The following is a 27132-nucleotide window of genomic DNA, read 5'->3' as shown; positions in this document are numbered from 1 at the left end:
TTAAGATGTGATGCTTTTGTTGCAGAATTAGATGCAAAGGTGACATACTCTAGAAATAGTTTTGGTAGAAATTTGGATCATCGTGCAGTCAAATATGGTATAAAGTAATTTGCCTGATCGGTCATCTTTAACTTTAATTACTCTGAAGACTCTGCTGTACTTAAATGTAATGTGATAGTTTGTATGTCCCAGGTACGAAAGAGTGCATATTCAGGTAAATGCATTTAATATGCTTCTCTGAATCTGAGATCACACATCCAAAAGTGGGCTGGATATATTCTGATTGTTGGATGGTGGTGTAAATTGCACTTCTCCACACTAGCAAGGCCCACTGCATTTCAGAAAGGATTAACACCTAGTGAGGATAAACATTATTTCCACCTTGGGAGGAGTCCAGTGGTCAGCAGCAGTTTGAATTTTGGTCATGGTTTGACCAGGGCCAGTTTTATTTTGTGCTTGGTGTCTAATCTCACACACTCTGCTAATTGAGGCAGTCCTGGTAGTGTACTGAATTGACACATTTCCTGGCTGCCATGCCAAAACCCCTGCAATGACTGTACTACCCACTTTGTTTGTTGTGATCACCCCCAGCATATCTCCAACAGAAGGAATAGTGTGAACACTTTGCGTCACTACAGCCTTCTCTCAGCGAAAACTGCCTCCAGCAAGCCAGAATATGTCTTAAGGACCCAAGTTACAACAACTACAAGATTTCAGAGTCACTCGGTGTTAACAGATCTGTTGTCCCAGTTGAATGACTTGAACAATTATCCATTTTCCTTCTTTCTGCAACTATGTTGCTTCTTGAGCACTTTCAACCCTTGCTGACTCAAGGAGCCAGATACAAGGACTTGGTTTCTGCTCTCTGACTTGAGTAGGCCACACCACACTACCTGGAAAACTTAATTTTAGCACTTCATTATAGTGGTAGTTAGGTTGGAATTGTTTCCAAACCAGTAATCATACTTGTTTCAAAACTCTACACATGTGAATTTATAAAAACAAATGAAAAACATCTAGAGAAGGCCTGAATGATCTTTAGGAACACTTCTGTGTGTCAGATGATTAGGGTGACCAGATGTCCCATTTTTATAGGGACCGTCCTGTTTTTTGGGTCTTTTTCTTATATAGGCGCCTGTTACCCCCACCTCCTGTCCTGTTTTTTCACGGTTGCTATCTGGTCACCCTGCAGGTGATGCATTTTAGTAACTATACTCAAAACAATCGATCTGTGTAAATATCAGGAAGAACCATTGGTGCTCCATTTTTTTCTTTCTTTTTAAAAAGAGAGCTTTTTGTTCAGAGCTTAACGGAGCCTTCCTCCATTACTCTTTTATTAAATGTTGTAGAATGCTCTGTGTGTGTTTAATTAAATTCAGCATGAGTAGCCAAGGGAGAAGAGGATCAGACCACGTGCTAAACAAAGTCACATGCTAAACAAAAATGTGGGTTTCTAAACAAGGCAAGCCCACAAACAGTGGAGATGGTATGATCCATAGTGCTATGCCGTGAGTATGGGAGCACGCTCTCAGCAATCTGCTTTGCAAGTACAAGCAGAAAAAGGGAGAAAGCACTGTGAAGCCTTACATAAGGAACAGTAAATTTCTCTCAGGGAGCGGTCAGAATTGCTCTAAAAGGCAGAGAACCAGAAACTGCTAAACTGTTCCTTCAGAAGCACAAGTTAAAACTTATAGTCAATTATATATCCAACAATATGAATATCCAGAATTATTAGACAAAAATCCACTTAAAGTCAAGTGATTTTGTTCTTGCTTTACACCATTTGGGTTTTGCTGGGTGACTGGCTGGCTTCTGCTAGCATTGTTGGTGACTGGTGGAGCAGGCTGTCTCCCTCCAGGCTAACTGTTGGCAAGTTAATACCAATTTCTCGTCATAACTGTTTCTTTTTGTGCCCTTTCATTTTTTAAAAGGTCTTAAACTTTCAGTCTTGTTCCAAACCAGTGCTTGAACATGACTTGGCAATTAGCTTCATTGAAACAACCCCACCTCAAACAATATGAGTTCTTACATGCTCAGCTATAACAATATGAAGTAATGACTCCTGTTCGCATAAGGTTAACATTCTTTTTCCCTGTCATCTCAAATTGTACTTTGATCAAGATGATATAGAGAGAGAAAATATAAAACACAAAAAATCAACCCAAAAACTGTGCATCTTTTATTCTTCTCTTCTCTCCTGTATTTTTTCATTTTTCCTATCTATCTTTTTAATTTCATTCTCTAAGTAATGACTTCTTGCCTGCTGTGACTCTTCCCTCCTCCCCAGTTGTCCTGTATGCTTTTTTCTTTAGGCAAAAATAGCTTCCAGACTAGAACAGTGTCTCCTCATCTCTTGGTCATTTTTTCTCTTCTCTCACCCATTATCTTTACTTTTCTGTCTTCACTGATAGTCTTCAGGCTTATGCCTTCTGGCTGCAAATGGCCCCTCTTCAGCATGGCTACTGAACCCGTCCACTAGCCTGATTGTGGTCCTGTCTGATCCCAGAACCAAAGAGCCAGCAATCTAAAATTTCCATTTCTGCCCTTCATTTCATGAAAAGCTGTGCTTTGGCTCTACCATCTTGTCTCCCAGTCATATAGGGGTTGTGTGTGTGAGAGACCATTACTCTATGAAAGCTTCTGTATGTAAAATTATGCATTTTAGTAAGTACATTCAAAATAGTTGATACACGTTAGGCAGCAGTTTTCTCTCTTCAAGGCTTCGCTCTTGGGTGACAAAAGAGGCACAAGTGAAAACTTGGTGCAGAATTTTAAATGCCTTTCCTGTTGCTAAATGTTGGATCCATATTTCCTGTGAAAAGATTGTGCATGTGTCTGTTTAAAAAAACAGTGTGCTGGGCTTATATAGGGTTAAAACTATGCTGAAAGGCTTGTTTTCTCTCTTTGATATTGTATAAACAGGATGAATAAAATTAGCTCACCTTTAAATTGGCTCAATTTTTTGGGCCACTTACTTTCCAGTGTTCCTTTTAATCAGGGTCTCAGAAAATAACAAACAAACCCTATGGCCTTATTAAAAATGTCTAATGTTAATATGACTTTAAGATCCATGGTTTTAGCTCATTTATGTTTGTACTTGTAGCTTTTGCATGAAAATTTATATTAGCTGTGGAAAAGCATTTTATGCTCTTCACAAATTTGGTTAAATCCTGTTCTTTCAGTTCCAGTGTTGTTTTTTTTTGAGTATGCTGCAAATGCCTATAAAATAGAGGGGTTATAATAGAAATCGACAAGCCTCTAACTATAATGGTGCTAGCAGGCAACAGTGTAATATATTTAGCTCTGTAGTGAACTAGCCTTGAATGAGAGCAATATTATAATTTGGTGTGTGACAGTATTACATGGCAAAGGTTATTATTATGAAATAAGTACTCAAGAAATATTAACCTACGTCTAATAAATACAATTAATAATGTACATAAAAGAATGGAATTAAGTACATTTTCTATCAAAAAGAATTATTAATGAACAGAAAGTGGACAGCATAGATTTAATGACAAGAAGGTTGCATCTAATCTGAATTACTGAGTGACCTAGGAAGCTTGCTCAGAGGGATTACAGAATAATTATGTTAATATGCAATTATCACCTCATTTCTTCTGTGGTAACCTCAAGATGTAGTGTAGTAAGGGTGTTATAGCAAGTGCTGATAGTTTGCAAAAATACTGATGTTTGAGATTTCTGAGACAATAAGATTAGCTTGAGGCATTTAAGTGATGATCTGTCATCTTGAAGACAGATCTGACCTTTGCACTTTTTTTTAAAAAGACTTGTAGTATCTAGCTACAGGCAGTTATAGCTGCAGAACTCATTAGGATTTTTCAGAAAATGAGATGTTTTATGTTAAATATTGAAAACAAGATATTTAAGAAGAGTTAGTGGTTTTATTTTTTTAAATGTCCATTTATAATTAAAGTAGGGGGGACAAACTGTTTCGGTTAGCTAAGCAATGGATCATATTCTACTCTTGGCTACGCTAGGACAAATCTTGAGTAACTCAATACAGTAAATAGTTGTGCTGGTGTAAATCTGGAGTAAGATTGCTAGGAGCAGCAGAGTTATTCCAGACTTCTGCTAATGTAACTGAATTTGGCCCAGTACTTATATACAGTTGGATGATAGCACTACTCTAGTAATTTATCAGTATTTATTAGCCAGATATTGCAGGTATATATTGTGTAAGCTCTTCAAGGCAGGGACTGTGTCATTCTGTGTTTGTAAAATCATAGCATATTTTAGGCATTGCTGCAATCTAAATGACTTGTTATACAAGATTTTAGCCAGAAGTCGTACCTTTTTTTAAAAAATTGAAACTAGCTCAGCTCTCTATCTTAAAAAAAGAGAGACAATGCTTAACATGGAGGGAGAGGAGGGATACTATATACATTCAGCATTTACAAAGAAATAGATTATTTAAATCCTGACATATTAAAGTGGCTAGTACTGTGCAAGTAGAGTAAGTATATTTAAAAGTTACTACTGTGCATTTGGATCAGTTTGTACTGTTTTATGCTTTCATGGTTCAGTGTACAGCATGAAGTTTTTTAAGATGTGTGCTGTGACTGCATGTTAAGAATAATATACAATCTTGGCTAAATCTTAATTGCTCTATTGATGCACTTAATTTTGAAAGTGCCTTGGATCAGATTACACTTCAGTAGGTCACTATTCTTCTGGAGGTTCAAACATAAACATTCTCTTAAAAATAAGGACATTGAAAGCTCAGGATAGAACACTATTAAAACCGTCTAGCCCTGCGTATTGTTTTATTTCATCTGTTTCAGGATATCAGAGTGGACGATTGTAGGGTGACCAGACAGCACTTGTGAAAAATCACAACAGAAGATGGAGGGTAATAGGAGCCTATATAAGAAAAAGACCCAAAAATCGGGACTGTCCCGCTAAAATCAGGACATCTGGTGACCCTAGGCGATTGTTTGTTGTAGTATTCAAGTATAATCCAATAGGTTTAAGTATTGAATTTCAGCCTCAAATCTCCGCCTCTCAATGCACTCACAAAAAGACTTTTAAAATCACTGCAAACATACAGTTACTTCATCCTTTGGTGCCAGCTAATTGGCACCAACACTTGGTTCATAAGTGGAAAAATGCTACAACTAACTTAAAATGATCTGATACATCTTAGTGTTGGAGTACTGTGCATTGTGGGCCTGATCCAAAGTCTGCTGAAGTCTCTGGAAAGACTCTTATCAATTTTGGTAGTCTTGATCGAGCCCATTCTGACTGATTGTTAATCTTCATAAACGTATAACACCTGAAGTAATTTATGAAAAATAAAAATATCTGATATAATTAAACTGTTCATCATACCATTAAAATACATTTCTAGCTGGAGGTGGTTGGATTATAATATTTCCATGTTCCATAATTTTAATAAAATTAAATGCTCTCTATAGATTACTAAAGTCTTTATGCATTTACAATTTCATGTGTGCAACAGTATGATTTTGTCTTCATCTAAACTTGTGGAAAGTTTTCAGGAAACCATTTTGATAATGAGGATTGCAATCTCCAAGCAGACATGATATTCTCAGTTTGCCATCCTGCTGTTCAGGGGTACCAATGAAGTAGCTTTAAATGGGAAGCGTCTGTTTTTTCTCTGAACCCCTAACACCAGAACAGATGGGTAGAACATGGAACATGGAAGGTTTTACTTCAAGAGGTGGTAACAGTGAAGCCACTCATTAACACTGAATTTACCACTTCGTTAGCAACATTGCTTCCTGTTGAGAAAAACTAATATAGGCTCTCAAATTGACTGAACATACGTTTGTCTACCTCTGTGAATATAAGATGAAAAAAATACAAATCTTTTCAGAATAAATAACTAAAAAAGATGAAATCTCTAAACTCTATTTCAGAATGATTGAATAACATGATATGATTGAGAGTTCAATATTTTTTACTTATTCCATGAGAAATTTGACAGGGAAACTGTGGAGCATCCTTAGGGTTTGCTTTTCTTTTAACTGACATTTGCACTATTGCTTTTTAGTGCATGTTTGTGCTACCCATTTTTAACTTGTGTATGTGATGTAAAGACTCCTGCTGGGTGCTGCATTATCGCCATTTTAGGGTGATAACATTGAATATGATCTTATTATAAGTCTTTTAATTACTGTGGAAATTTGCTAATCTCAACATTTAATAGAATTTTGAAAATTGGAGAAATAGAAGGATTAAAAATTGATGTTTTGTCTAGTTAGGTTTACTTAAGGGTATGACATAAATCCGTTTAAACAATGTTCTGTCATTAATGTATACTTCATGTATTTGTGACTGCACACTGATATGAGTAATACTATATTACTTAAATGGAATTGTTCTGCATATTGATACAATGAAGAGAAGCTTTGATATATATATTGCATGTAATAAAAGCTATTTTCATTATACAGCAGTACTTGTATTATCATTTCTTCTTCACACTCTTTAGCCCAGTTTAGTTTTTAGAAGAATAACTGCGCCAGGAAAATAAGATAGTAAAAAAGTGTTGTGGCGGGGAGAGGGAGAAAATTAAATGTGGCTTGGTAAATCTGTGCTTTTCCTTCTCTGTAAATTGGCTCCAATATAAGCAGTATTGCAGCATTTCCATGAGGTCTGGCATTGGCTGGCTTTGTGTCAGGAGGAGGAGATTGTCTTTAGAGTGAACTATAAAGGATTTTTTTTAAAAAAGACACTGTGGGTCCATTTTACTAGTTTTTGATTTGTTAATAAGACGAAAGTGTGCTTTCTTTAACTTACTGCTTGATTTCTATTTTTAATTTTAGTTTTAAGAAAAAGGGATGTCAAGTGTGGTCTTCCTGGGTTTTGTTGAAGGACCATTGGGAGGAGCAAGGGATGTTTGTTGTGGCACTTTAATTGAAGGAGTGTAGGTGATGACTTTAATAGAGGCTTTCTTTATTTAAAATGTTAATTAGTAATTGAAGTTAAATAGGTGTTAACAACAAACAGATAACAAAGATCAAAATTTTCAAAAGTGCTTGGTAATTTGGGCCGCCTCAAGTTTTGGGTGCCCTGTTTGATACACCTTTAAAATTCTCTCTCCCTTTCTGTTGCTTAACTTTCACTTTTTGTACCCTTGAGATGTCATATTACACTTGCTCTCCAGTTGCCACAGTGTTCTATTCTAAATGGGGCTGGAAATCCTAATGTTAAACCAAGTAAAAGAAAAAATATTTTTGGAGTTGAGGAGGAAGAATGTGGAGGAAGGAGAGAAAAATCTTTCAGGTAAACTTTATGTAGCATAAGGAAGTAGTGAAAGACAGACACCCAACTTCTCCTCTTTCTTGCAAGACATATTTAAATTCATTAACTGATTCAGATAACCCAGGTCTGTCTGTATACTCAGTGTGCTTTGCCATGTTTTATATCAATGCTTATAGACTAGAATTAGGTTTTTGTTTTCTTCTTTCTGGTACTGGGGAGTTCCTTGACCACCAGAACAAAGGTTTTAATAAATTGTTCCATAGTAAGTGTCAAGTCTGTTGTGGCAAACACCTTGAAGGTGGGTGATGCTTTCAGATACAGAACAAGTTCTCTTGATTAACTCTGCAGATGCTAAAGGGAGCTTTTGACTTTTCTGATGATGCAAATTCATTGAAATGATTCTAACATCGTGATCTTGGAAGCCTTTATTCTTTTCCAACTGTAGTTTTACATCTGTAACCACTAATGTGTAGATTAGAATGTTTATAGTAAACAGCTAAAAATGAACTTTGTAATCCACATTAATGTACTTATAAATTGTACTTTCAGTAGTTTTTTGTTGTTAATACTTTCCTGCCCTTTTTACCTGCGTGTACTAGTTCATTTTTTAATTGGGAGATTAAATATTGTATAAATAGATGACTGGCGGACAATTTGGGGGAGAGAGAGACATCAGACTAGTGAAGATCCTTTTTTCTGTTTTTTTAAAATAATTACCTGCAAATATCCTCATTAAGCACTGTTGCTCTTACTTTGTTGTAAAGTTAGTTTTGATTTACCGTATACACTCGTTCATTAGCCCTTTCGTTAATAAGCCGACCCCCCCCCCCCCATAGATAGGTAAAAATAGCAAAAACTATATGACCCTTTCATAAGCTGACCCTATATTTCAGGGTTGGAAAACTTTGACTCCCGGCCCAACAGGGTAAGCCGCTGGCGGGTCGGGATGTTTTGTTTACCTGGAGCATCTGCAGGCCTGGAGGCCCTCAGCTCCCTTGGCTGCGGTTCGCCATTCCCAGTCAATGGGAGCTGTGGGAAGTGGCGCCACTTTCTGCAGCTCCTCTTGGCTGGAAATGGCGAACCATGGCCACAGGGAGCTGAGGGGCTCCAGGCTTGCAGATGCTCCAGGTAAACAAAACGGCAATGTATTAGATATTCAATTAAATGATTCCATAGAGTTTAAAATCATCAAATTTTGGTGTAGACCTGTTTATAAGCCAACCCTGGTTCTTTGATCTCTCACTTTTTACCAAAAATATTCGGCTTATGAACGAGTATATACAGTAATTAAGATCTAACCATTAAAAACTACACGCTGAATATAATAGAAAATTTCTGTGAATTGACAAGTGCAAAGCCAGTGAAGTTTGTAAGGTGTGCAAACCCAACAGATATGGAACAAGGTATTTAGGCCCGATTCTACAACCACTTTACTACTGTGAATAGTTCCACTGGAATCACTGGAACTTCTCCCCATAGTAAAGTTAAGAATGTGTGTTTGCAGGATTGGGGGCCTTAAAAGTTCTCCTGGTGTTAAGCTGCAGAAGCCAATTACTTCCAGTTTCTACCATATTTTCCCTTTTAAACAAATACGAACTGTAGGACATTAGAAGGGGGAAATGATGTTAAGGCTGCAAGATCAGGTTGTAAGCACTTTTGGAAATTCCACAAATTAAGGTTACTGCCTGCCCATTGCAAATACGTAGGAAATACTATTTCTTTTCCTTAGAAAATGTTAATGTAATATATCATAAAGTATACAGGCTGTGTAATGTGGCTACGTTAATCTTGTTATCTCAAACTTAACTTTTTGAACTTTCAATTTGTTTTTAATGCTTTATCTTGCAACTTTAACGTTGCACAAATTAGGGGGAGAGGAGCATTGGATTCACTTTATTTTTCAAGTTAATATAGAAAACAGTCTGCACTGAATTTCCTAAATGAAAAGACTGAACTGTTTTTAACAATCAAAATGATTTTTCAGCTTTAAATAGCCAATCATAATACAGCACATTGCTGCAGAAATAATATCAATTTAAAACTGTTTTTATCAGCTATTTCTGTGCATGTCTAACTACTGTATTTCTTTTTATTTTTAGTATAAATGTGCTTAGTAGACAGCCCAGCAACATGGATGATTCAAAGATAAATACTGAGATTACTGGTGCTAAAGAAGGACTCCTAGATGACAGCAATTTCATCTCCGAGGGAGAAAGTGGCATTCCTAAACCACAAGAGAGTGAAACATCATTTCAGAAAAACAATATATTGACTCTGCCGGAAGAGCTGTCAAGGGACAGATCTGAAAAAGCCTTAAGTGGAGGCCAGAAGTCTCTATTTATTCATACTGGTGCTCCTACTGTTTCTACCGAAAACTTTATCTTGCCTAAAGGAACTGCTGTTAATGGACCAGTTTCACACTCCACCTTAACTAAAACTTCCATTATGAATAAAGGCAGTGTTTCATTAACCACTGGACAACCTGGGGGTCATACAGATTCCTGCTCAACTTTGCCAGTGGTACATGATCTCCAGTTGCCTGCAAAGAGTACAACACAGAAATCAAGTCAACACCAAGTGTTATTTTTGTTACCTGATGTAGCACAGGCTAAGAACCTGACTCATTCCATTAAAAATCTACCTACCTCTGCTTCAGTTGGTTGTGATACACAGAAATCTATAGGAAATAGTGTGAAATCAGATAGCACTTTAATAAGCCAAGTAGAAGTGTGTGAGGATAGCAAAAGTTTACTAGTAGACGATGATTGTATCAATACATTAACAGGAATTTCCTCAGGTACAGGTGGTTTCAGATCAGGAAATGATACAAACTGGGATCCACAAAAAGAGTTTATACAGTTTCTTATGACAAATGAAGAAACAATAGAGAAGTCTCCAGTTCACTGTAAAGTAAGTCTAGAGAAAAAGAGAAAAAGAAAAATGGATGTTAGCAAGATAACACGTTATACAGAGGACTGTTTTGATGATACACATTATATTCCCAGTAAATCAAAATTACTAAATGTTGACTATTTAGAGCAGAGTGAGGATCTAGAAGTAGTAGAACCACAGAAATATGCATTAACAAAAGTGAAGCCTGAATCAACAGATGAGGAGTTAGAAGCTGTTGATGCTATCCAACACTTGATTTATAGTCCTACTAACAAATGTGCAGAAGATACTTCTCCAGTTCACACTAGCACTTTTCTTTCTAGTACTTTAAAAAACAAATGTGAACAGAATGATTCAGAATCACCATCTACTTTTAGTACTGATGAGCCATCATTTTATCCTTGTACAAAGTGCAATGTGAATTTTAGGGAGAAGAAACATCTGCATAGGCATATGATGTATCATTTGGATGGGAACAGTCACTTCCGTCATCTCAATGTTCCAAGACCCTATGCATGTAGGGAATGTGGACGGACATTTCGAGATCGTAATTCACTTCTTAAGCACATGATAATTCACCAGGAAAGAAGGCAGAAACTGATGGAAGAAATCCGGGAGTTGAAAGAACTCCAGGATGAAGGTAGAAGTGCACGATTACAGTGTCCACAATGTGTATTTGGTACCAATTGTCCCAAAACATTTGTGCAACATGCTAAAACCCATGAAAAGGATAAAAGATATTACTGTTGTGAGGAATGCAATTTCATGGCTGTGACAGAAAATGAACTGGAGTGCCATAGAGGGATTGCTCATGGAGCAGTAGTGAAGTGTTCAATTATCAGTAGTGATATGTCCCAGAGAAAAACACAGAAAAAGACTTCAGTGAAAGATCCATATGTAGGCTCATCAAAAAAGTCAACCACATATATGTGTAAAATGTGTCCATTTACTACATCAGCCAGAAGCATTTTAAAAAAACACATGGAATACTTGCATCCGACATCGTGCATTGATCCATTTGGTAGCCATCTTAGATTAGAAAAAAGGAAAAGCAGCATAATTGAAGAACCTTTAGATTTTGGTAGCAGAACTAAACATTTGATCAAACAATCATCTACATTTCCAAAGAATTCTGTTCTAAAGCAAGATGTAAAAAGATCGTTTGGCTCAGCTTCACAATCGAGTAACTTTGCGAAACTTCACAAGAGACCCCACAGGATACAGAAGGCTCGGAAAAGCGTTTCACAGTCAGCTGTAAGTGTGTGCAATCAAAACTCTACAAACAAGACTATTTTGATTAAAAATAGCATTGACCAAAAACCTAAATATTTCCATCAAGCAGCAAAACAAAAAGCTAGTGTCAAAACAAGCAGTAATTATTTATATAGGCACAAATATGAAAACTACAGGATGATTAAAAAATCTAGTGATCCTTATCCTTTACATTTTAAAAAGGAAGAGTCCAGCTCTGTTAGTTCTTTACATTTATTTTCATCATCAAATAGTCCCCATAATAATTGTTTTATGATGGATTCTCATAATCTTGATTCCAAAAGCCCAGAAGGCTATAAAGATCGTAGGCGTGTAGCTGTAAAAAGAGTGGTTAAAGAGTCTAAGAGGGAAGGCTCTGTTACAGGAGATGATTTGGATTGCTATCCAGATTTTCTACATAAAATGACTGTTGTTGTTTTACAGAAACTTAACTCTGCTGAAAAAAAAGACAGCTATGAAACGGAGGATGAAAGTTCATGGGATAATGTTGAACTATGTGATTACACTGCACAGTCTGTGGAGGATGAATCTTACAGTGATATTAATCAGGATCATGTAAACCTATTCCCTTTATTCAAAGGTAAAATGGAGGATCAAGAAGCTGGTGATAAATCCTCTCTTCATTATGAGCAGAATGATGGTTTTTATTTTGAGTATTATGAAGATGCAGAGAGTAGTAACTTTCTGCATGAATTACATGATCCTCAAAATTTAGAAAATGTAGGAACAGCGTTGCCAAAGCATAACTCAGTTTTCCATTGGACTGATTTATCACTTGAGAAGAAGTCCTGTCCATACTGTCCAGCAACATTTGAAACAGGAGTTGGATTGTCTAATCATGTCCGTGGGCATCTTCACAGAGCTGGATTAAGCTATGAAGCCCGCCATGTTGTTTCACCGGAGCAGATAGCGACAAGTGACAAAATGCAGCATTTCAAAAGAACTGGAACAGGAACCCCTGTTAAACGAGTTAGAAAAGGTACAATTTTTTAATTTGGGTGTGCAGTGGGGGGTAGAGGAGGATATAATGGTCTGCTAATCATAAAAGAAGATGAATTATGTCTTCTTTCCTTTAAAAAAGGTGTTTTTTTGTATTCATGATTAAAAGTTTATAGCATTAAGTACAGTTAAGGTGTTCAAAAATGTTTGGAAAAATTGATAAATCATTATTTTCTCTCTTTAGCTATTGAGAAATCTGAAACTTCTTCTGAACACACATGCCAACTCTGTGGAGGTTGGTTTGATACAAAAATTGGATTGTCTAATCATGTGCGAGGACACCTGAAAAGGCTTGGCAAAACCAAGTGGGATGCACACAAGTCTCCAATCTGTGTTCTGAATGAGATGATGCAAAATGAAGAAAAATATGAAAAAATCCTAAAGGCATTGAACAGTCGCCGTATTATTCCCAGACCATTTGTCGCTCAGAAACTTGCTTCAAATGATGACTTTTTATCTCAAAATGTTATACCTCTTGAAGCATACCGTAATGGCCTAAAGACTGAAGATATTTCAGTGTCTGCATCGGAGGAAGAAGGTCTGAGTTTCCTAAATGAATGTGATGAAACAAAAACAGTACTACATGATGAAAAAAAAAATCAGTCACTTACACTGATAGAACTTCTGAAAAATAAAAGGTTAGGAGAAGAAAGGAATCCTGATATCTCTTCTCAAAAGATCCATAATCAAACTGCAAGGAAGAGGTTTGTTCAGAAATGTGTTCTTCCATTAAATGAAGATAGTCCATTGATGTATCAGCCGCAACGAATGGACTTGACTATGCAGTCAGGTAAGAGAATGTTTATAGCTGTCTAACTATGCTTCCAAAGAGTTCTTTCATTTATTAGCAAAGCTGTTGTGGTGTAGAATATTTTTCCTAGAACACAGTTCATTTAACTCTTGTTTCCTTTGCAAAGTACTGAGTGGGGAAAGAGAATGCAATAAACTTCTAGTGTAACTTGCCCAACGTTAGTGAATTCTCTTGCACAAAAAAATAGTTCTTTTTTGGCATGTGGTTGGAGTGTGATTTAAAAGGAGCCAGAAATTAAGGAAAAGGTTAGACAAAAGTACACTCTTTTGATAGCAAAATATGCTGCTCCTCAACAAAAATAGTTGAAGTAGCTGGGTGCAACCCTTAGACCTCCCAGAGAGTAAGCTGACTTATACAGAAACAGCATTTACCCAAGCTGACAGAACTATTCTCAATGTTACAAAGGCATAATATTTCAAAACTATGAACAACTACTGAATAATTTCAACATTTTAGGCAAACATGCTTCTTCAGCATAAATTAGTGCATGTTTGTTGTATAATTGTGGCTGATGTGGGAAACTGCTGTTCTCCTTTTAGCCCTGTCTACCCTGGGAGAAGAACTGTGCTAGTTACAGCTCTGTTTGAACACAGTGGTTGCCAGCAGGGTTCTAACGCATAATCCCTGACTGTTGCAGGCAAAGATTTCTTTTCCCTGAGAACTGTGCTAATAAAACAATTCTGTAATTTTTGACTACTTGCTCATAGTCTCTAGCCCCATTTTAGAACAATGTTCTTAACGCAGCTCTTGTAATAAAATCTGTTTCCATTGGTTAGGGAAACTCTACTAGTATCCTTTGATAACGCCTTTGTGTAAACAGAATTTCTAGCTAGTCTGTTTCTGCTCCTAGTTTGGACACCGCTTTCTGGTACTGCAATATCGTAGATACTGAAGTATCGGTTCTTATTTTATTTCCTTACCAGTTTTTTGTTTTGCTGGTTCTCTTGCCAATATTCCAGTACAGCATAGCATATCTGGCAGTGCTCAATGCTTGTTCACCTGTGTGTTTGTCTTTTTAAAAAATAACTTGCCTGTGCAGTAAAATCTGTCTTAAGTGACTACACAATTGTCTGACAAAAATCAGTTTCTTAACAAAGGTGACTTTCTAATTTGGCCTAACAAAGGTGGAACAGAATTATATTCAGTACATTTGGGTATTTTTGGTGGTCTTTTCAAACAGGAAGTTGCCTAATAAGGGAATTGTCTCTTTGACAGATTTCACTATATTTGGAAAAACATACTGAAGTATAGCTTGCCAAATTTAATACATTTACTTCTGAATGTTAGATGGTATCTATTTGGCTGTACTGAAAAATTAAGTGAAAATGAACATACAGTTGCATAATACTAATAGGTATAAACAAAGCCCTTGAGCGAGCTGTGGCTAAGATAATAGAATTTGACAACTAACTCCCTGTGACTGTTGAGTTAAAAAGAAAATAAAATCTCTATAACCATAAGTTGCTTATCAAGCAAAAATTAACTTATTTCAAATATCTTTAATACAATTCCAATTTAAAAAATTGTCTACCAGCCAGGTATTCTCATTCTGTAATTTGCCTGAAAAGCAGTCTGTCTTCTATGGGCTGCTGGATTATAGGATTCTTTCTATCCTGCAAACAGAAGTTTTCCAACATAATAGCTCTAGACATTTTTAAACTAACATATTTTAAGTCTTCTATAATATTAGTTGACATCATTGACCAAGATAATGTATTTCTGACAAAGGGAAGGGAAGCACTTTGATGTGGTATCACAGTAAATTTGAGAAGAAACCAATTATAATGGTTTCTTTGTCTGGTAAGTGAGGAGTTTTATTGTTTCACTGTGTTTTCTTTCCTGTGATAAATAAGATGTTAGTTTGTTGATCATTTATTTAGCACAAAGATTTTAGCAAAAAACTTCAAATCATTAACTTTCATTATTGATTGCGCATCCAAAGTAATGAACATAAAATGCACTGAATAAAATGTTTTGTCTAACAGCTGTTCAGTGGTGTGTTTTACCACCTTTTCTCCCAGCCTTCATCAGCAGCCTAATTTAGTAGTGAGCCTTTTACAGTCTTGTGGGTAAAACACTTTAATTACCACTTTGTCAACTAGACTTTTTAATTCTCTTTATTGGGAATGTTGCAGGCTTTGAAACTTCTCAACAGAATTGTGCTATTCAAATCACAGGATTGTATTTTGGGGTTAGGAAATGATCTGCATACTGTGGAGATCTGCAGGAAAGTGATGATAGGTGTTAAATCCAGAGAAGCTTGGGGGTTCAAGTTTTACCCCTCTTTTCTTTCAAAATAACATGGTTTGGCTCTAAATGCTACATGCAAAACTAATAATGGTTAATTTGGATCCTTCTAATATACTAAACGATTGCATCAATGCAGTGAATATATTTTAAACATCTTTATTACAGAAAACTTTTTACAACGCTTTGAGAATTTCATTTTTTGAAGAGAGAACTGGATTATAGTTTTCTTTTGAATGATAGGTATGCCTGTGAAGCTTAGAACGTGTGTGCATTGCAATACGACGTTTACAAGTGCTGTTAGTCTGTCCAACCACTTACGCGCTTATGCACGAAAGAAGAGTGCTGGACTTTTGACTGGGACAGGTATGTTTTGTTACAGATGTAAAAGCAAGTTTGTGTATGATGCATTTTCCTCATCAGACTGCACAAACTTATATGTTAATCCAAATGAATTTTGACGCTTTCTCTAGTAAACAAGTTTAATTAAGAGACTGAACTTCAGCAACTTGTAAACATATAGGCGTTGCTGTTGTCCATTTTTCATGTTTGTTTTTCATTCTTACTCACTCATTTTGGTCCAGCATTTCAGGTATGTAAACAAAGCTGCAAGCTGAGCAACTTTCATTCTTCACCCCAAAATCAAAATAGCCATTTGTTTTTTTTATGAAAGGGATATGACAGCTTTAAAAAATCATGCCTGTCCAAACACTTTTTACCTACTTACTATTACAAATAGCCCTTAAGAGTACTACAGTTGAAATAGATGAGCGAAAAATAACTAATTTTTCAGTCTATGCATCTGACAGCACTTTGTGTATAGTCAGTTTCACAATTTTCTCTGTTGGTGTTGGTGGTTCACAAAGCGAAAATAATTTGGTAGTGGTACTATGGGGTGAGTGTAGTACTGTCCTGACGCTGCTTTTAAATCATTCATACTAAAATAAACTAGATTTCAGGTTGATGTCCCTTACCATTTTATGTTGTGATCTGGAATATTATCCGGGGGCCTGGTTCTGCAGCTGGCTCTCTGCAGGTAACCCCTTGTGGCCACATGAAGTATCACTGAAGTCAGTGTGATCTGAATCTGTATGGTCTACAGTAGGAGGCAGAATGAGGGTTGGGGAGCAGCAGGGGAAGATATCAAGGAAATTGGGAGGTGGAGAGCCTGAAATAGAAATATTAGGTAATGGAGAAGGCAGCTGTCTGTCACTCCATATAGAAGAAACAAGCACAGGAAAAAGTAAACTTTGGTAAAAGTAGTGTTCCGTTTTCTTAGCCATAGAACTTGCAAGTTATATGAAGTACAAGTCATATGTAAATCAGGGATGTCAAACTTTTTGTGAAGAGGGCCAAGATATGTTTTTAATTCTAGTCTGTAGGCAGAGTCTATGAAGGTTGAGTTGTGTGCTACCCTTGATTCACAGTGGATCTCCCACTGATAACAATGGGAGGTTTGAACGAAGACTGCATGGTAGAATCTGGCTCTTACATAATAATTAACTTTGTTGTTAAGGTTCCTGTTTGCCATATCACTCAGTGGGGAAAAGATGATGCACAGGGCTTTACCATCACTGCTGTTTTTGAGATTTTGGACTCTTTGCTAGTGCTTTTATTCAGTTTATGCACAAAGTTATGATAATTGTGCAAGATAGGTGCACAATTGCATATGTAAGCTGCTGGAAATTATTAACTTTTAAGTCTAATAAAAATATTTTAAAAGCAACAGGAGTCACTGGTTTGGTAACACTGAGCAGGTCATTCTGTGCTTCAGTTTCCCAATCTATAAAACGGAGATGGTACTAACTTAATGAAGTCCTTTGAGATTACTTATGAAAAGTTCTATATAAAAGCTAAGTGGTATTATTCTTATGATTTATTACATAACACCTGTGAGACTGAGGGCAGTTCATGTTTTTAGAGATGTTTCAGGCTGTCTGCAAACTTACAGTGATAATTCTGTATGAGTAGTTCTTCATTTATATTTGCCCATTTGGAAGTTTTTCTTCTCATCTGGAAGAGCTAGAAACTTAATTTTAAAGTGCAGAATTTGAATCTGGTCACAGAGAGGAGATTCATTAAACCAGCTAGAGGAAATCCATGGGTTGGATGTCTCAAAAATGATGTATAGGAAGATTAAATTATGTTAGAATACATAATCAGTATTTAGTATTACTTTTATCCCCAGTAACTGATACTAGAATGCTGCTAGTTTTCACTAGTGACTGGGAGACCTTTGCAAATTAGTGACTTTTGTCAATTGGTAAGCGAATAAACAAAGCAAGGATAATGGCTCACAAAATACTTTGAAAATTGTGGTTTTAATTAACTGATAATTCATAGTGTACCAGTAAGTAAATCATCTACACTGTTGTACATTGTATAGGATGAAGTCTTAGTGATATAATACCACACTGCAAGCACTGTGCTCTTACTGTTTTTCTGAGAAGTGAGAAGAGATGGCTCTGTGTGAGTGCAGGTATTACTGAGCATCTCCTATATTGGGAAGATCCCAGTTCTTCTTGTCTTGTTAGATGAAGATGACTGTTTTAGAGAAATTATTATATGGGGTCTTCAGCCCTGAAATTCATTGACCTCAGCTTCTAAACTGCGTAAAGGCATTGAGTATCTAGTAATTTTTCCTATTTTAAAAAAGCCCTAAACTTACTCTTTTACTTCCTTACATCTTTGTAAAGAAATAATAATCAGAGAAATTCTTTATTAGTTCAGTACTTGTCCCAGGTCCTTGCTCTAATTACATAATTGTACACATACATGATTGCTGTAATTCTTATGTGATGTGGCAATTATTATGAGAACTGTTTATACTTTGGTATTGGGTAAAAGAAATAGAATCATCTGTGCAAGTCATTGAAGCAGAAATGAAAGCTTTCCTAGGGCTGCATTAGCTTAAGTACCCTTCTTTTAGGCAATTAATGTTTTTCTCACTACTTTGACTATGTGTATTTTCAATATTAACTATTACAACATCACTTTTCTAGTAGATTCCATGCTGTTTCACAACCAGTAACTTACAGGGTATGTAACCAAATTTTGCGTGCTGAGAAAATACAGGAGTATTATGCCGCCACGTTATGATTTAACAAGAAAAAATATGAAATATGGCTGCCAGTATTTGAAAAATAGTTCAAGGAACAAATCTTCAAGCAAGGCCAGGATTTGTTAGGCCATTGGCTATGCTAAGTTTAGTGTGTAATTGAAAACTTAATTTATGCAATATGGGTCCACTGTTCACTGTAACTATGTGCATAAAGGACCTAGGTGCATTTGTGTGCACAGTTACCCAATTTGCTTGTGAAATTTTATATTTAACTTTGGACTAGTTCCCGAAGTTAGTGCAAGTTTTCAGGCTGTACAACACAGGTTTGCACGATTGGTTTAATCCCCCATGCCCAACAGATGCTAGTTTTCTTCCTCCTACCTATTTTGGTGAAAGGGTTAGTGGACTGCTGTCCACTTCTGGTGTTTTGCAGAGCAGATGAGAGGTTTTCTCTTTCACGCTGTCACTTTAAGGACATACCTCTTCACCATCTTCAAAATACATCTTTCTCCACTTGGTTTTTCCCTATTAAGGTCTTGTATTCCAGAGTCCCCCATTTCTCTCTCCTTGACCTCCCCAAATTTCTCTGTCCCCTAAGATTCTTTGATCTCTCTTGCACCCTGACATTTCAACCATTCTTTTGTCTTTACTGACCTATCCTTCCTTTGGCTCCCGTGAAAATAACGTATGCTTTCTCTGCTACTGCTCTCTGCTGTGCTGCCGCAGTGAGGCACATAACAAGGGAAGTGGCCTTGGAGCTAGGAGGAGGAGCAAGAAATACAATGGAAGTCTTTATTCTGCAGTCTTACATCCATAATTGATCAAGCAGTACTTAAGAAAATGTATTAATATCTTGAGGAATACACAGTAAAGTTCCCTGGCATAAAATTTACTTTAGATAAAAATATTTTGATGTATAGTTAAACCCTACAAATTTGCCCTAATGACTGGGAGAGACATTGCAAATGATTTGAATGTGGCCAATTAGCAAGTAAGCAAACAAATACAATTAAATGATAACATATATCACTTAATTGTAGTCTTGCCTGAGTTTAGTATACTAGTAAATGTTCTGTAGCAAAAATAATGAAGTCCTAGTAAGAACGGACCTTGCTTCAGCACTTGAAGTAAAGAATGTTCCTGTTTTGGGGACTGTGGATTAGCAGAAAGCACAAATTTAAGTTGTTGTGTAGTTGCACACTTATTTCACAGCCTGAGAATTTCATTGGACCTAAAGATGTGCATTGAAGAACCACTAGTTACAATTTCCAACATAATCCATGCTGCTGCCCACTCATATTGGGCATACATTTTAATCTGACACCTCCGTGAGACTGAGTCTTTCCTGCCATGCTGACACTGTGCTGTGAAATTGAGTATATGCAGCCTGTTTACCTAATGTGTGTATGCTTTTTTAAATAGTGTGTTCTCAACAGAACTGGAGCTCCTCCAAGTGATCTTTCCAAAGATTTTCAATTATCTTCTATTTTAAATTGGTTGTTCCTCTGCTCTGCCATGCTGAATCAAAGCTTTTGATGAGCAGTGAATCCAGTCAGTCACACACAGCTTTCAGAAGCAGCAACTAAGCAGACAGCGGGTAGTCAAGGTTGAAGGGAAAAGCCTTCTTTCAGAGAGACTGTTGTACTGAATATAGTGTTCATGAAAGATGATAGTTGACAGCTGTGGAGACTGATACCCTCTATCCACAACATGGGCATAGGTAGTGGCAGTCAGAGCTTCCATACACTTTGACAATGTGCCTCACCCTAATCTTAAGGAATTTCCATGAGGCTGGTTGGGGTTCAGATTTCTTGATCTCTTTGCTGAGTGTTAGTGAGCCTGCTGGTTGTGGGAGTTTTACTTTGTCATGTGGAAACTGTCCACTAGGAACTGGATTGAAACCACCAGACAGACGATGTTAAATAACCGGTTTTGGTCATAACACGGGCTGGGTTGGAACAGGTGACCTAGGAGTGAGACTGTGTTATTCTTAAGTTGGTGCTGCTTGTTTTAGTATCCTGTCAGTACAGTATGTGAGCATCAAAAGTGTTTGTGCACACATGGCTTTAATTTAAGTGAGTTTACTACTCCTGAGTTTTAGCAATTTGATGACAGTTTTACAGTTACTCATATACCAGTCTGTTTGGAGAATGAATCATCTGAATGTTGATCAGAAGCGTCAGTCAAATTTTACCAAAAGTTTTGGTCTTACCTTCTCTCCTACAGTGACCTGAAAGCATATTCATGCTAGTTTGTGCTGTTAAAATTAAAGAAATGTACTCAAAGTCAAAAACCACAAGAAAAGGGGACAAATGTCTTGTGTGGAATGCTACTTCAACTATGGCCAGTTTTAACATTTGAATTGCTTGTAAATTTGTTTTCTAAGTCTGTTGTTACTATTGTTTCACGTGGACTGATCTTTGTGTTCCAACCTTAGTCCTGTTACCCTATGTGAGAGGGGCTGCATTCACTGGAAGTCTTCACTGAGTTCTTCAGTCCTGTGTTTTACAGTTGTTCTATCTAGAGCCTGTGTAATAGACACAGCAAAAAATTACTTGCCCATTCTCTCCTTCCTTCCCTCTACACTCTGTAAAATCCCTGTCTGGCTATTGCAAAGTCACCTCTCTTGGTGCATTATGCCAGACTCCATTTTCCTGTGTTAGGGCCCAATTGAGTGTGGGATGGTCAGGGAGGTTTATTTCTCAGAAGATTGCACTTCCCTGTCCTAGAATTGCTAGCCTTCAGGAACCCTCTGTGAGAAAAGCTAGGATTAGGACACAAGTGATGGTATAGCCTCACTGAAACACTAGAGTATTTGCCTGACTGAGAAGAGTCCAGTTTTTTTGATGGGAATGAGGGAATCTAGCCTTGAAGTCTGTCTGTATCCAGAGAAATCTGATCTAAGAGACTCTGAGCCACAAAGCATTTATCTCACAAGAGCGACATCCTTCTGGTTTTTAGAGCCTGCTACACATATAGGGCTGCCACTTTGTAGACCTTTTTCACGTTCTTTAATGTCATTGATTTTGTAACTGCTAACTGACCTCAGAAGGATCTCACATCAATGCCTTGGCAATCTAATGGAGCTGTGGTCTCTGTTTCCTCCAGTTTTCCTCTCTGGGGTGTTCTGCAAAATCCACAGAGGCAAAGCCATTGTTGTAGAGCTATTTTCACCTTGCCAGATGGATCTCCTTTTATGCTAATTGTTCTCTACTGGCACACTGGTATCCAGACCTCAGGTATCCTGTCTCCTCTCTGAGAGGTATCCTGTCATCCTTCTCAGAGAGAAGGATGGCCATAAATTTCAGTACCTTTCAGGCAAAATGCAAACTCTGCTTTTTTGAGCAAGATGTCCATCAGTAATACTAGATTTAAAAGGGGGAAAATACAAAATGAATTAAGCCCAGTTAATCCTGACTGGGAGGAGAGATTATATCTCTGTGCAGGTGATTATATCTCTTGCGGAAGGTGCTCAGGTGCTGCATTTTTGAGGGTTACATAAAAACCTATGTATTTATGTAGATGAGGCTGAAAAGGATCTTTGATACCTATGAGAGGACACAAAGTGATTAAAATTAGTACCTTGTACTGAGAGCACCTTTCACTTGAAGATCTCAAAACTCCTTAGCGGAGCAGAGAGGATGAACATCCCAACTAGTTTTAAATTTATGAATGGGGTTGCCTGCAATAGCCAAGGACTGTACTTAATGATCCATGAGGTCCCTTCCAGTCCTATGATCCTCCTCAAAGATAAGCTGCCAGTGGTGTGGTAAAGGCAAAGCCACCAATTTAATGGTTTCTACTCCTGTGTAATTCATACTTTCCCTAAAGCTTGGAAGATAAGGTCTTCTCTCCATTATAGAAAATGGAACATGTTTTTGTATGTTACCATAAAGTTTTAGGACCAATTTCTGTTCCCTTGATCACATCCTTCAGTTTCTCCAAGAGGGTCTTGACAAAGTCCTTGCTGTCAGCACCTTTTGTGTCCAGAGCCCTTTGCTTGCTGCTGTCAAAGAGAACACCATTGGGCCTCATCTACTAATAGAAGGCTTCCTTCAACCTTGTGTAAATAAGCCTATCTGGATACCTGTTTTGTACCCATTTGGAGTCTGAATTTAATTCTCTCCTACCTTCAAGACTCGGAAGTGTCAGTGAGTTTTCTGTTGGCTTTTTAGTCTTTTTTCTAGATAATATTGTTTCCAGAAAAGGGATCAGCAACTTGGCAGCTGTCTCTTTATCTCTTCTCCCTTACTCTCTTTCCACAACAATAAGATAATAGAGGGAGAGAGAACATCTTGGTACTCAGTCAGTAGCTAGTTTCTGTGGCAGCTTCTGAACACGATGGCCTTAAGGTTCTATCTGGAAAGAATTAGAGGAACAGAAATCTTTAAATAGTTATTCTGTTGGACAGAATCAGGGATGAAGACAAGGCCTCTAAAAATAAGTTTGGCCCACTGGATTAAAACCTATAGATCAAGTGTCCATCTAAAGGGATCCCTTGCTCCCCAGAATATTCACCCATGTTAGGAAAAAAATGCAAAGGTGCAGTGTAATGCTCTCTTTTCTCTTAATTGGTATGAATGCGTAAGCAGAGGAGGCTTTGAGTGCTATTGTCTTTGTGTCATTATCCTTGACTGGTATATCAGAGAATGCAAACATTAGGATTTTACATCTTAATGTTTCTGCACCTGAGAAACACCAGCATAAAACAGGGATTCTCAAACTTTGTCACTGTGAGCATCCCTAAGCTCAGAGAGAGAAAAAATTGCACCTCCCAGCCCCTCATCGTTTACAGTGACAACACAAAACTGAAAATCCTATACTTTGCAAGAATACGAATAATAATGTAGCAGCGTATGATCAGTATAGTTAAAATAAGGATATGAGTATCAAAAGTACTAATTTTATTGCAGAAATTATTTTTCATGCTATCTCACAGTTGTGTTCCAAAAAATACAAACTGTAGCAACTAAAATAAAACTGCACTAACATTTTAGGAAATCGTAACACCATGATAGGGGCGCCAGCTAGAAATGAACAGCTGCAGCAGCTGAGGAAAGAGAACCCTTCTGCTAAGCCCAATTCATCCAGCCCTGCAGCCCAGGGATGAGCAGCAGCTCAGTAGCAAATGGAGGGGATATTGCAGGGCCGGGCTGAGGCAGGAGTGGAGGGGAGCCCCAGGTATGTGGCTGGGCTGGGTGGAAGGGGATGGAAGGGAGCCCCTGGGATGTTGCGGAGGAGCTTCAGCCAAAGAGGAGAGCCCCTGGGGATCTCCGAGCCCCAGCTGAGCTGGTGAGCAGAGCACAGGGGGAAGATGGCAGGGATGGGAGGCCTTGTGTTACTGGAGAAAAGATGGGGAATCAGGAGAATCCCTGTGCTGCTGTAGGCAGAGATAAGTTGGGGGGTGGGGCAGGGGAGCCCCTGCAAGCTGCTTCCCCCACAGATCCCTGGCTGTCTGCTGTCCCAGCACTGTCCTCTGGACAGAGCTCTGGCCCCTTCTGCCCTGTCCTCAGGCAGGACAGAGCTCTGGGTCTGCTCTGGGAGCACTTAACTGCTGGCCAAAAGGCAGGCAACTGGTGCCTGTGCCTCATTGTTTGAGAATCTCTGGTCTAGAGTGACTGTCCGTGGTGCTGCTGATGCCCTTTCCATTACTGTTACTTTGGTAGTTCTATGTCATTAGTGTTTTGTGTTCGTGTTTAGGAGTAGTTAACGTTTCCACATGCCTCCAGACTGTCCCTTGAGTTTAGCTTCATGGTAAGTGTAAATCATTACATAATGTCAAGTACAGTTTAAAGTTATTTCCCAACCATGGCTGATGTAGAGTTTTTCCCTGCAAGGCCTCTGTTGCAAACTTCAATTTCCTCTGCCCCTAAAGGGCTCAGCCCCTCTTAATCCTAAATCCACATGCTAGTATGCTTCAGCAGTATTTATGCTGTACCTTCCTGCATAGTTCAAACACCTGATAAGACAGTGATTCAGCAAGTGGCTCTTCATCTCTATACATTGTGATAAAGTCTGTCAACCTATTACAAGAGGTTCATAATCCCTGTTTTCTTATTATTCCTTTTAACCACTGAATAGACAAATGGTAAGAAAGCTTCAGCTAAGAGTCCCAGAGACAGGACAGGATCAAAACTTTTGCTTCGGTTTGGCGCTTGAATGATGTGAGCAGATGATTGTGCATTCCTCACTGTTGTAGCAGATGTAAACAAGACCTCCTTGCAGACAGAAGTTCTCATTCATGTTTTGGATTTAAATCAAATTAGCTTGAATGTGTCAACATTTTGAATCTATAACTGTATTTTTATAACATAATTTGAACTATAGTTATCAACAGATCTTCCATGACCGAAAAAGTTTTAAGAATGAAAGGGAAGTTCAAACTGTCATTGGGTAATTCCAGGTAATTCCACAATAACAGTTACTAGTGCTTGCTGGATAAAATGTATCTAGCTTCATGATTGTCCTATGGTTTTTAGAGGAGAACAAACACTAAGATAAACAAAGATAGGAAAAGACTATCTTTGCTTCTTTGTGAATCATTCTCTGAGTTTGAAAGGTAATTGGAAATTTTGGAATTTAGATTGCAATTTAACATGGCACAGTAAGAGAAAATAAATGGGTTTTTCAGCATGGTTATAAATGAAGGTTTGTTGAATATTTCTATTTGGTTTAGGACTAACTTTTAATTGTTAACTTTTATATATGGAAAATGTTCTCCTTCCTTCTTAGCCTTAGATTGTAAGCAAAAAAAGTCAAGATCAAGATCTGGAAGCAAGAAAAAAATGCTGCCATTACCTCATAGTGCTGATGAAGTTTACATACTCCGATGCAGGTATATACAGGATTTTTATAACTGGTTAACTGAAATTACAGTATCTGGGAGAGGTTATATATTGTTTCTTTTACATAAGAATATTCAGAAATATATTGTAACTGCATTTGATTTAAAAAGTCAATATTGAGCAAAACAAAGAACCTGAAACAGTCTTACATTTTGGAACAGATTTTTTTCCCTCTCCTGCTGGAAAATGTGTTTTCCATATTTCATATTTGGGCAGTGTTCTTCCCCTGCACAAAACAAACAGAAGCCTATTAATGGAAATGGGACATTAACTATACCATTACAAATGTGAAGGTATAATTTATAGTATAAACTTCAATCTTGTGTTTATATCTTCGTAGTCAGTTGAAACAGTTAAGTATTGTTGAATTAACTATGAAACTATTAGGGTTTTCATCTAAAAAATATATTAAAATGAGCTTTTAGGAGAAAAGTTTACTTTCTGTATGATTCTTAATCCTTAGCGATGTCTGCTGACCTGTATTTTGTTTAATGCTAATATATCTTCTTGATGGAATGATTTTAAAATTTGCACAGGTTTTGTGGTCTGGTCTTTCGAGGACCATTGTCTGTTCAGGAAGACTGGATAAAGCACTTGCAGAGACACATCGTCAATGCAAATCTTCCACGGACTGGGGCTGGCATGGTTGAGGTCACATCGCTACTTAAAAAGCCTGCTGCAATTACTGAAACTTCATTTTCTTTACTGATGGCAGAAGCAGCATCATAGAACAAGGAAACCTTTTAAATTGAATTGGATGTAAATTTGAAATACTTTGTCATTTTTTAAAAAATATTGCTACACTAAATTATGTTTATAAATCCTAAAGCCAGAGAAGTAGGGAAAGTGAATTACAGTAACATCAAAACAAATTGAGTACTTAACAGTTACAGTAAGTAGTCTTTATATTTTATATAGGGTGGCAGATGTGTTTTTAAGGTTTACTATGTTTTTGTCAGTTACTGTGTTCACTATCAATACAAGATCATTACATGTAAGCAGCCATTTTTAAAATGTTGCACATGGGTACTTATAGACAGATTTTAATAAAAACAAACCATGCCCTCTGCAGTGTTACCAGAATCAAGGCTCTGTTTATTCAAAAAACAAAAACAAAAAACACACACACACACACAAAAAACACACTTGCATAGTAAAATAAGATATTATATTTTGTTTGTATGTATGTAGTGTTTTGTATAATACCAAGAACCGCTAATACAACTTACTCAACTTAGGGCATTAAATATCATGTACTTCATAGTTCAAGAGACTGTTTCATTCAAATAGGGCAATTAGTACTATTCTATCTAGGTGTGTAAGTGTTTTTTTTAAATCATATGAGGCTTTTTTGTACTAAAAAGTGGAGGGAAACTTGTTTAAACAAATATTTCTAAGAGAAATATGTACATAGTACTGGAAATTATTTGTGGTAAGGAAGTATTCTTTACTTCAGTTGCATTTCTCACTGACAATAAAGTGGTGCATCCATGCTACCTCCTACTTTGTCAACAAAGATGTTATTTACCCTTTACGTTTTTGTATCATAGTAGATTCAAATCCAACTTTCTTTATTGTAAAGCATTTTTTTTAAAGTTTGTTTCCTTATGATGTTTTACTTAAAGTCTGACTTGCTTACAGAACAGTTTGCCTCTCTACTACTTTATTTAACACTGTAGAAATGTACTAATAAGAACTGCTCACTACACGGTTTAGGACTAGACTTTTCATTTATAATTCTGTTTAAATTTTTT

General features: G+C 37.2%; 1 protein-coding gene across 16 annotated transcripts in view; it reads left to right on the top strand.

The window, feature by feature from the left end:
- The window catches only part of ZNF644 (zinc finger protein 644), a 70826-nt gene extending 44326 nt beyond the window's left edge, over nucleotides 1-26500 (top strand). For 13 of the 16 annotated variants that reach the window (XM_032778519.2, XM_032778532.2, XM_032778522.2 and 10 more), the window contains 5 exons: nucleotides 9351-12394; nucleotides 12599-13204; nucleotides 15716-15838; nucleotides 25266-25368; nucleotides 25915-26500. In XM_032778519.2, the coding sequence (XP_032634410.1) occupies nucleotides 9382-12394; nucleotides 12599-13204; nucleotides 15716-15838; nucleotides 25266-25368; nucleotides 25915-26107 (4038 nt within the window). In that variant the 5' untranslated portion in view covers nucleotides 9351-9381 and the 3' untranslated portion in view covers nucleotides 26108-26500. Of the gene's footprint in view, nucleotides 1-9350; nucleotides 12395-12598; nucleotides 13205-15715; nucleotides 15839-19955; nucleotides 24532-25265; nucleotides 25369-25914 lie in introns of those variants that run through there. The other 3 variants (XM_032778537.2, XM_032778534.2, XM_032778535.2) reach the window with 3 other exon arrangements.
- Nucleotides 26501-27132: the final 632 nt, after the last annotated feature.

The sequence above is a fragment of the Chelonoidis abingdonii genome, chromosome 7 (genome assembly GCF_003597395.2).
Source record: "Chelonoidis abingdonii isolate Lonesome George chromosome 7, CheloAbing_2.0, whole genome shotgun sequence".
NCBI lineage: Eukaryota > Metazoa > Chordata > Testudines > Testudinidae > Chelonoidis > Chelonoidis abingdonii.
This window is presented reverse-complemented; position numbering and strand designations above follow the sequence as displayed.